Here is an 11,348-nt window from a genome sequence, read left to right on the forward strand (position 1 = left end):
TAAGGTGGGTGCACACGGAAGACTTCCATTTTGGCCACGCCAGTGTGGGGCCCACCATAAAGACGGTTGCGCGACCTTGGGAATCGGCTGCCATATCGGCAATGATCGTTTGTAACATTTGAACAAAGTCCACCTATATCTTCTTGCCCGGTTGGGTGGTGTGGAAACGCGATTGCACGTGATATGCCTGGATAGGCAACAAAAATACACGTAAATGCTGCCTGCCGCTTCAGCTCCGTCCAACGCCGCTTCTACTGAAGTGCCGTGCCTCAGTGCCCATATTTGCGCTTGATTCTCGAGCTTGAACATAGCAAGGGCTACGAGATGTTGCTCTTTCTGAAGCACGGCGGATGCTATAGCTATCTCGGCCTCTCTGACCCAAAGCAGAAGATTCTCTCCATCCCAACCCTAACGCTCACCAGGAGCGGCCTGGGTCGGGAGAAGTCATCCGTCGTTAACGGTGGCGTCATGGACGCAGTCGACACCGACATCTTCTGCTTTAGGTGCCCTTGCAGCGCATTTTCATTGTTCGGAAATCCCTCTAGGCGCGCGCTAGTCACTTCAGGTCCTTGTGAAACGAGATGCTGCACGCCCTCAAGAACAAGTTGAAACGTCAGCTTTTTTTGCGCATCCTGCATGCCCTTAGGGCAAAAAGAGTACTGCTAGAAGCTCACAGAGGGTCAGTCGTAACGAATCCTGACCGCAAGCGCTACCGAGCGCAGCGGGGCTGCCGTAGCTCATTGCTTAAAGGAAGCTAAGCTAAGGTCATCGACCATACGTTCCTTACTAGAAGCAGGATGAGTGTAGCGGATTGCAATTCGCTAACTTTTAAAAGTACCCACAACTATAACACAAGGCAAATACACATTTCCTAATGACTAGAAAGCCTAAATTAAATGCATAACTATTGGCAGTCCCGCCACATGTATCCACACCATTGTGTGATCACACCATCTTGTGTGACCCGCCCCTTTGTACTAGAGTACGTCTCACCCCAGTAGAAGGTGGATCTCCTCCTTCGCAAGTTGTAAATTCGAGGTGAAGTATAAGCCAGGAAAGTAGAATGCTTAGTTCGATGCGTTGTCACGCAAACCAGATTATGAGCTTGCTCATGTCACGACGGTGACGTCGTCCGTGACGGATTTGATCCACGCCGAATACGCGGGTAATGATATGTGCGTAGCGCTACTACGGGCTCTCGGGGGCAAGGAGTTTATAAACTCGGACAAGAACTTGTCGGCGCGACTGCGCGCATGATTGCACTGATATTCGTTGAATCACAGGGTGCTGTATTATAGCACTGACTCGACGGATACACAACGACTTGTGGTTCCTCATGATGAGAATTTGAAGTACCGTACCTTCTATGACGCCCACGACATCCTACTCAGGTCGTGAGAGGCCCTATAGCATCTGTGAGTTGCAGGTACGTGAAACAAATTGATGCCACATTAATTGATTTATGAATCATGATATTTAGGCCACACCACACCTTTAATATGACCATGTCTCGACTTTAAGTCCAAGACAACACATCAATCCAACGCTGTCAAAATACACAAATACCACAGAAAGATTAACATAAATGTTTGACACTTATACTACCGGCTATGACACCAGACACGGATACTGCGTCCGACTCTATATCGCTTAGCGATGGCTGTTCCGTATAGGGATGAGTCCAACCGTCCTCGGTCTATTGAGAATCAATAGAGCTCATACCTTTAATAGCAGGTCTCCCCGCGGCTACCGGATATCGTGAGTATTCCCTTGATGACAGACGCCTTACCGACATGGGAAAGGTTAAAGCAGTATATTTCGCGGGCATTTGAGTTCAGAGGTTTTGTTTATCTGACGAGAGATACAAGAAGTAAATTGCCAACTCTCATCGCTGCGATTGCGGGAGGTAGGTGACTATAGTCCTGATCTCCATGGAAGGTCTCTAATCAGGTGCAACTTTGACCTAGACCTTTGACGCCTCCCGCCTCTTTCAAGGAAGCTTCTAGCCTTAAAAGAATCAGGTAAGTAGCAGCTAATGGGTCATATTTGGCGATCGCTCACTGGAGGCCTTTGCCAGCTATAAGAATATGCTGGAAACAACTCCAGGAAGGCCTAAGTAAAGTTGTCGATTGAAACACACTTGGCTCCCACCGCGAGACCGCTACCTTTTAGTGTTAGTCCACTAACGCGGAATAAGAAAATCTTCCTCTCTGTAGTAGACGATTTGATATGGTCATGCTGCAAAGGAAGCATAGCGGGCCTCTCTCGCAAGTTCTAAATTGGGGGGTGGCGCGCAAATATCGGATCCCTAAATGGAGGTCCGATGCCTCATACCGCTCAAGTGAGAACGAAAAGTGAACAGGAACGGCAAAAATATTCATTTTCTCCCGCACATGATGCATCTGCAAGTATATTGTAGCTGCTCAGCTAAGAGTACTCTCTTATATTTCTCGGCATGGCCGGGGCCCATCGTCTATGGAGTACTCAAAGCTTCCACCTCTCGTAGCATTAGTGGTCTTTGTGGAATGAAAGTTGCACTCCATACGAATACAGAACAAAAGCATGATTTACGAAGTGTGGCTAGATGTAGCGAGAATATCGTAAAATTAGTTCTCAGCGAATATATAGCGTCCTTCCCAGACTTAGTCGTCGAGTTTATTACAAGTGCCACCAAGTACAGCAGAGAGCAGTTTCAGTAAAAAAAAGCTTATACAGCGCATAGGAGTAAAGTTCGTACGCCCCAACTAGGTAAAAACTCAGAGTAATCGGTAATGTGATTGTATAGCTTGTGCTTGTTGGCGGGCAAGGTGACACTCCAGAGCATGGTCAAGCTCATAAGTGACAAACTAGATAATGTCGTTTGTTTCGCGGCGTAGTGGTTCAGTATCGCTTGCCGTAGGGGACTGCGCGAAGTATGTAACTCGTGCACAATGGATGTGAGGCGCAGTGAGTGCCTTCTTCTCAGGACACAGCTCGACCGTGTTTCGCTGGGTGATAGTGGAATCAGGACTCGGACAGTCGATTCGGCCGTTCTCATCAGAGAACCCTCTAACATTCTTTAACGACATTGGCTTCAAAGGGAGCCGGTCGCAAGAACATTGTCACTCACGCGAAAACACAATGGTGTTCTGTTAAATCGCCGATGCAAGTACGCTCGTAGAAACACACACTGGAAGGAGATTACAACTTTAAGCGCAGTGCTTGCGTATTGAGCGTTCGCCTTCGCCGTCGTGAACTTAAATGTGTTCCCAATGTATATTCCATCTCGTTGGGAAAGGGTGTACATAATCCGATAATATCTACGCACACATACACATTCGCGCAATTGTGAAATCTACTGTGTTAACAAAGTATATAATAATCAAGGGGGAAATGTGGCTGTTGACCACAAGTCATGCAATACACTGAGTTTTATTAGTGAGCGTGGTAGCGCAAATTTACTAAGATATGCTTAATTTAGAAGCGTCGAAAAGACATCACTCGTATTACAATCAAAAACTAAGACCGGATGGGATCAAGCGAAATATGAGGCTTCGCAACCTTCAGCAAAGCTCACGGTCTACATCAATAGCATTTGCATTAATTTTAAATGTTCATTGAAATCGTTGATGCAGAACATTAATATTTTACAGCGAACAATAAGTCTTTGGAAAAGACATAACAGTGATATATTAATTTTGATGGTATATTTATGTTTTTTTAAATTTGAGTACTTCACGCAGATCAGATCTATCTGTCGTTTCTGGCAGAGTCCGTATATATAAAGGCTAATGTACGCTCTCACCATGATCCTTAAAGCGATCTCAAAGGTTCAAACATTGACTCTCATACCTCGCAAGATAATTGAGGTAGTGTTTTACACGCACTCATCTATAAGACTTGTTTCTTTGCTAAAACATTGTCAAAAACAACCAAAGTGATCAAAATTCTTGACTTCATATATTAATTTTTGACAGGATATCATTCGGCGTGGCACAAATCTTGATTGACTGATTTACGTTGTGACAAAATTTCTTTGGCGAATTTTTTAATTGTCGCAATACTCGCCTGCTCACCATCTCAATTGCCTTAGTGTAACGCGCTTGAAGATGACATGAAGGACGAGGACAGACAGCCGTTGTTGCGAGCCTAATGTTTCCTTCCAATTATCAGAATCTCAAAGACGATCGATTCGTCCATCTGATCATGTCGTCTGTGCTATGCACAAGGATTCGGTGGTCAGCAATCGCAATACAATGCTCAGTCATCAGCTGGAATCCGACAGCTTTGGGTTGACAATTTAAACTGGACTGGAGCTACAGCTCGTATCCAATCTAAAATTGCGATTGTATGTATTCTGCAAAGTTATTCCTTCATTCCAAAGATTGGGTGCCGCAAGGATAGTTAAGAATCAGCACCCATGCCACGTAGTCATCTCGCTACAAAATAAGCACAGCAAAATGCTTGTTGCGTATGTAACCCAAAAAGTGCTCGTGGATGTTTGCTGAGCAGTTCCAGTAGCTTGGCATGCAGAGCGTAGGTGTTGGGTGTACCGGAAAAAGTACTCAAGGTGCAGCATCAACTGCGAAATCCATTTGTGAGCTGAACTTAAACTGCAAAGATATCATTCCATACATCGAGCACTGCGTAGCGCTGGATATCGAAACATGCAAACATTAATCCAAGATGAATGGATTTCTATGCGAATGCATCAATATAGACAACTTATAGTTTCAATCTATTTCTTTTAAGGACAAAATTCATATTAACAGAAGAAGTCATAAGTTGGCAAATTAGTTTGTCAACTCGTTCAAGCTATAATTTGTGAGCACATCCTTTTAGTCAATATATGATAACGAAATATGTTTACAATGAGCTTAGATACGGTGCCTACTATTCGATCATCATTTTCCTACGTTACGCACAGTAGCTTCACCAGAATCATTCTTAAAGAAGGTAAAATGAGGAGCGAGTCAGCTGAGATAGCCGAAAATTGATGTAAGAAATCTGACAGCAAGTCTCACGATGGCATGCTCGTAGTAGTATCATGGTGGGAATCTAGCTTTCTACAAAAAATTGCTGCAATTATAATAGGTTCACGGAATGATATACCAGACACTGGTGGATATTTAACAATCTTTAACCACATTCGTATGAACCAATAAGTGTGATAGGATTGCATAAGTCAGCATTCAAAGTTAGACGACGTTCGTCATCAAAAGCACATGTAAATATATTGCACTGTCCAGAATAATAAGAAACATGGAGCTGTGAGACGAGTTCCGTAACAATTCGACAGCTACACATAACTTCGAGTTCTTGAATGCCAACATCTAAAATCCACTACTTGATAAGTAATAAATATCTAATGCATTACAGTTCGACAACGACCAACAGGTCTGTGGATTGACTGCAGCTCACTTCATTTTATGGAACAGCCGCTGTAATTTTCCATGATGAAACATCTGCAAACTTTCAATAAGCACCACATCGACTCTTATATTTCTGTGGTGTAACGCTTGTGGATTTTACTATGCATAGTGAAGTATCTACTGCGACTCATCCCCGAGCCAGTTGGCAGAGTGGGAGGATACAACGCTCTCTCCATTTTTAATCCGTGCGTTGAAATATCTTTCAGGCCACTTCCATGAATAAGAAAGTAAACGCTTTTTTATGCATCAGTAAGAATTAAAAACATGATATTACATCAATAGCCCTGGATGCCGTCAACGCGAAAATCTATCTCGTCTGCCTAGAGTAAGGACGGTGGTACGAATAATTTGCTGAACCCACGTTGACGCAACCTTGTCGTCTCCGCCCCGCCTAAAACATAAGCGAGGCGCTGTCCGACTTATCGTACATAACACCAAGATTTACCATCCTTAGTGTCAAGAATTTGGTCTGCCCATCACATGGACCATCCAGTCAACAACCTTTTGCTGACCACATCACGACGGTCTTCAAGAGTCGACGAGCGTCCTGTCTGACAAACAATTGGGCTTATGTCGTATTCGGTGGCGTCAAGGAGTATGCGCCAGGCGTTTCATTCTCGTAAACTGTCAGTCGATAACAGGTCATAAGACCCAAGAATGACCTCCTCCACAGCCAAACAGACAGCACCACTCACGCGTGAGATGCAGTGCGCATACCGCAGCAAATTCTGCGATGCACCTCGTGCAACCAAATTGGATGGAACGTTGCACAAATTGTGCGACTTTCACCGTCACAAGGCCAATGCCAATCAACAACGTCTGCACAAGCGCAAGAAACACATTCTTGAACAACAAGCTGCCGCTGGATTGAGTATCATCGTTCCACAAACGCCCAAGAATGGAAGGTGCAACGTAAAGCGCGCACGCACTAGCCTCGATAGTCCACAAAGCACGACTGAACCTATTGATGGCCTTACATTTCAGAGTAACTTTGATGTGCTTGAGGTGCGGATCCTCGAGGTGCTACTTTTTGGTGCCGACTGCGTGAATACACGGCAACCAGCAGACTCGTCGGTCAAGGAATACGACGGGCATGACCCCATTTCTCCCACAACTCCTACGGTTCAAGATACCTGGTCCGTGACACTCTGAGACCCCGAATGATGTAACAAACGCTAAGTACCGAACTGTGACGAAGAACTATAATATACTAATACAAAATTCATGTTTTCTATGTAAGCTTTAATGCCGGCTTTTCTGATTTATTGAACCTGTTTGTAGACATTAAATAAAGATACTTGAGTCACATTATTTTGATCTGTAAATACTAATTTTATCACAAATATCGGGATTTACGATATTTCGCTGGATATAATTCATTGAAGTCCGACTTAAATTTTGCTCGACGATGTTTGTTATCAATTTCGACTAACCAAATTGCGCTCTTAGGTTTTGTAACAGTAAAATTCTGATGGGGCTAATTTGTAAGAAAGGAGCATTTCGGTGGGTGCACTAGACGGCGGTATGACGACGGACAAGCCAGCGTTATTTTGCTTTTGCAAGTAGAGACCAAAAATTTACGAGTATAGTATCGTATCTGAAGGAATTGGGGTTAATAGCCAGTTTTTATCGAGTAAATGAGTCAAGCAAGTCTATTATTCTGTCTGTGAGAGTATAATGAATGGGTTGCTCACAAAAGCAAAGTCTGAAAATAGTTCGAAGACGCCGTTGCATCTTTTCCTTGGATAATCAACGGAACCTACAACAATGAAATCGATCAGATCTGTACAAAATGAACTACAGTCACGATTATCCATTCCGAAAGCATGACACAACATGTTACGCTAATGACTGTATTAATTAAGCCTTAAGAAATCAGATTTATAGCATTCTCGAAATCTTTACCAATTCCATGATTGAGTTTGAGTCTAGAATGCTCTTACCAGCGGCAATTTGATCGGGTCAACGCCAACGCATACACTCTACAACGCCATGGCAGTAGAAATAGCATAACACGCGCTCAAAATACCGCCAAGCATTATAGATCTTGATAGATAAGATTTGAACTCTTGTTTATCAAAAAGTAAATTTAACCATCACGACAAGTCTGAAAATAGTTTATTTTCTTGGCAGCAATCATTTCAAAAGCCATCTGGATCCCAGGTCGGCAAGCTCTAACAACATGGAACTCGCTACGATGCAAGACACGGACTCCGATCTGCTTAGTTTCGAAGCGTTTTTTACTCCGAACAACGAAGAAGAAGGAGAAGGTAACGTTACGCAAAATCACTTTCGAATGTTCAATCAATATCTTATACCTTTTGCCCTTTAGATTTCTGGAATTTAGCTTCATGTGTCGGTCACGAAGATGATCTTCTTGATATGACGGCTCTAGAGCCACTTAGTCCGGTGCTGAAAGAAGAACCATATCAGGAGGCTGACCGGCAAGAGCATGCTAACAAGCTTGGACTCAAGGTTGACACGAATCTAATCAGCAATTTTAAGGGGGATTGGCTTGCTCAGTATGAAGCTGCAATGGCGAATCGTACACCGACAGCTTCACTACCAGCTCGTTTTGCTTTGCTTTCGACCACTTGCGTCTATGAGCCAGGATTCACGACATCTCCACGTGGAAAGCGCCGTATAAGCCAGACTCAAGGTAGACCGTTCGGGCTAGAACATGAAGAAGAAGTAAACAGTGAAGAGAGTGACGAGGCAAGTGAAGATGAAGAACCGTTTAATCTGTCAAGTGACGAGTATAATTTGCCACTGTTTACAGATGCTGAATTATCTGCCATGGTCGAATCACCCTCAAAGCTTTCCGCCGCTTCAACATCATCTGCTGTATCTTCTCCTTTGTATGGATTGGAGACTACAACACCTTCACATTTTACTGTACCACCAACCACTGAGCAAGAAATTCCTGAAGTTATCAGCATGTTTAGCTCGATCTTCGCCCCGAACTTTCAACCAGGTGTTCTGCTAGAAGCAACTAGCGAAATTCCCCCTCCAGCACCGGTGTCCATTTCAAATTCATCCAATGCTTCAAGTGCCGCATATGCAGCCCCATTCGACTACTTTTCCCCCTCTGGCTATGTTGCTGCTGCCAACCAGTTCTTAGACAACTATGGTCAGCAGGTTCAACCTTTTTTCTTAAACGCTGAAAAAGTGACGAGTGCACCACTTTTTCCTTACCAGCACAATTCGGGGACGCTTAATAATCAACTTGTAGCGGCAATGAATATAGCAAATGTAGCAGCGATAAATTCAATGCTGAAGATGAATGGCAGCTATGGAGTGCCAATTGCACCAATGGATCGTAAACCAGGGTCACAGCCTTCTAAAGTTGCTACACTGCGTCCTCTACAACGGGCGATTTCAACATCGGTTTCGTCTAGTAAAGTTTCGCGTCTTGCAATTACGCCAGACATTGCTGATTTTAAGCTTGTACAGATCTTTCATCAATTTTGTGATCCTGTGAATACGGTACTTACTTTGCCACGGTTTCAACAACTTTTGAGTCATCATCATGTAAAAGAAGAGCCTTCGGGATGCAGCTCTAAGTCGAATACTGAAGATGGGACCCATGCCAATATATTGATAACGTCAGAAGCTCAGACCTTATTTAAAGCTTTGGATATCAATGAAGTGGGCGTTTTGAATCTCGAGTGTTTTATGCATTCGTTTCAGATTTGCAATCGCTGTACGGAGATGAAACGCCGAGCTCATCAAGCGCTGTGTGCGAGTCAAGGACAAACATTCACACCGACTGCACTCGAGCGACAATTGATGGAGGATGTTGCACCAGTTGTTGTGCGTGTTGTACCGACATCTTTTGAAGGTCACAAAGTCAAAAGTTGTGATCATTACCAATGGACGTGGTGTGAAGGGTTTGAAAAGACTGGCAATGAAAAATGTCGAGGCACCAATCGTCACGATAAATGCCCTAAATATCTGGCCAATTGTACTTTGTGGAAGCACAAACTCCCACCGAAGAGTCGAAAGCCTAAACTTCAGTTGGAAAATGTGGATTCGCCAACTAAGAAACTGAAACATTTTTCTTAACGAGATTTTAAGACCAATTTTAATTTTTTGTCATTATTGTATTAAAACGAATTATCGCAATTTAGTACATGTGAGGGAGTACCAAGAGCCGCGTATCCTAGACGACTGTCGGTGATACGTAGGAAGTTCATGGGCAATACATGCTGCTGCTGCTGTTGCTTACAACGCGAGCACCGTGATGATGATTATTTAGATAATGACCTTGAAGATAAGCTACTAGGCAAGCACGAAGATGTAAGTGAGGCTACAACTGCTGAAGAGGAAGCCTGGCGTCAACGGCTTGAACAGTTAAGAGATGAAGAAGATATGACGATGCTGTCTTTAAATGAAAATGATGTAGCAAGCAGTCGAACTTCACTGATGTGGGATCTAAGCGACCGGAACATGGTTTTTGCGATACAAAAAGGAGCAACAGATCTAGTCGAAGACGACGAGGACGATGAAGTTTTTGGTAGCGCTGAGGAAGGTGCCGACGAGGACGAGGAGTATCAAGAATCAACCGATCATGGAGATGATAATGATGGGTTTGATCTTGATCGATTGACGCAAGTAATGACCCGAGACTCGTACGCCTCGAGTTTTGAGTCCTTTCGAAACGAGGAATCGCAGGTGTTTCGGGACACGGAGCTCGATGGTAATACCGCTGACATGTCCGACACGTTTTTGGCTTCTACCCTCAGTTCAAGTCTGCGGGACTCTGTTCATACTAGCACTTTTTTGGAGAACGAAAGTGTAGACGTGCAGGTCCAAGAAGATCAAGAACAAGAACGAAATGATCAAAAAGATGAAGAGCTTATGACTGAAAAGCCTCGAAGCTCGAGTTTGCCTACTCGATCGCGTGCAGCGAAGAAGAAGAAACGAAGTAAGAAATCCATGCGCAAATAGAGTGCACTAGATGATCAAAAATAATGAAAACTTGGAAACTCAAGTTCGAATTCACTTCCTAATTGGAATATCATTTTGCAATGGATATTTTAAACTTCCCAAACGGCTTCGGCCGGTTGTTGACTTAAACTCTTATATGTCGGAGGCGTATACTTTTCAAAGCCTTGCAGTCTGTAAACATTTGAATGATGAATGAGATTGTAAGAGCTCCAGCGCTTCCAGCTCTCGTCTTCAACCACATGCGGCTCCTTGTTCTCCTTGGACTCGGGGTAATAATGTCGGCGAGATAGACAGCAGAACGCCATTGCATTGCTGCATACCTGACCCATGTATTTGTAAGATGTGGAGAAGGCTGGATGCTTAGTTACATGTACTGGATAATGGCAAGCTTTTTGGCCCAGATCTGAAGAGCCGATTAGCGCCTCTTTACAAATATGTTATAATGTATCTGTGATTACCTAATATTCTTGTGCATAAATTTCAACAGTTTGAAGTGTCAATAATTCTACTCGATGATTGGTCAAAAAACAGGATCTTGATTAGCTTCTGATTTATAGAAGTGCAATGCCCAATTCTCCAGCTTTCCTCCAGCTTTCCTAAATCAGAGCCAAATACATTCAAATATACACCTCCAAGCTATAGCTATTGTAAGTAACATTATTCTAATAATAAAATGACTTATATAAACCGATTCATTTGTAACACGAAACATGCCACTTCCATTGACACCCCTGCCTCCGATCACAGAAGAGATCAACGCGAACACCAACATCGCTGATACAAGTCGAGGCAAGTCTGCATTAGCTTAATATAGAGCCGGATCACAATGTTCCTGAACTTTTGTTATGAATCTGATGGCCTCAAAGCGATTACTGATCTGAGCGATTTGTCTGACCAAGACGACAAGACGCTGAAGACAATATTCGGGACGTTTGCAACAAATATGCTGCTGAAATTCAAAAAATCTGGTTCTTCTCGCTGCAAACG

At 43.5% G+C, this 11,348-nt stretch overlaps 4 protein-coding genes across 4 annotated transcripts; 2 read left to right on the top strand and 2 right to left on the bottom strand.

Annotated features, from left to right (window-relative positions):
* Positions 1–1,576: 1,576 nt before the first annotated feature.
* Positions 1,577–1,828, bottom strand: PHALS_07159 (uncharacterized protein; the record flags this gene model as incomplete). The annotated part of the gene is made up of 2 exons (XM_024720578.1): positions 1,577–1,696; positions 1,751–1,828. 2 exons carry the CDS (start codon positions 1,826–1,828, stop codon positions 1,577–1,579), a joined length of 198 nt encoding a protein of 65 aa, XP_024585763.1.
* Positions 1,829–6,068: 4,240 nt separating this feature from the next.
* PHALS_07160 (uncharacterized protein) lies at positions 6,069–6,563 on the top strand (the record flags this gene model as incomplete). The annotated part of the gene is made up of 1 exon (XM_024720580.1): positions 6,069–6,563. One exon carries the CDS (start codon positions 6,069–6,071, stop codon positions 6,561–6,563), a length of 495 nt encoding a protein of 164 aa, XP_024585764.1.
* Positions 6,564–7,593: 1,030 nt separating this feature from the next.
* Positions 7,594–10,361, top strand: PHALS_07161 (uncharacterized protein; the record flags this gene model as incomplete). Its single annotated transcript, XM_024720581.1, has 3 exons — positions 7,594–7,681; positions 7,744–9,375; positions 9,670–10,361. 3 exons carry the CDS (start codon positions 7,594–7,596, stop codon positions 10,359–10,361), a joined length of 2,412 nt encoding a protein of 803 aa, XP_024585765.1.
* A 5-nt stretch (positions 10,362–10,366) lies between these two features.
* Positions 10,367–10,816, bottom strand: PHALS_15214 (uncharacterized protein). Its single transcript, XM_024720582.2, has one exon. The coding sequence runs from the start codon at positions 10,688–10,690 to the stop codon at positions 10,451–10,453; it is 240 nt and encodes a 79-aa protein (XP_024585766.1). The 5' UTR covers positions 10,691–10,816; the 3' UTR covers positions 10,367–10,450.
* Positions 10,817–11,348: the final 532 nt, after the last annotated feature.

This window comes from Plasmopara halstedii (genome assembly GCF_900000015.1).
Source record: "Plasmopara halstedii genome assembly, contig: Scaffold_3060, whole genome shotgun sequence".
Lineage (NCBI taxonomy): Eukaryota > Oomycota > Peronosporomycetes > Peronosporales > Peronosporaceae > Plasmopara > Plasmopara halstedii.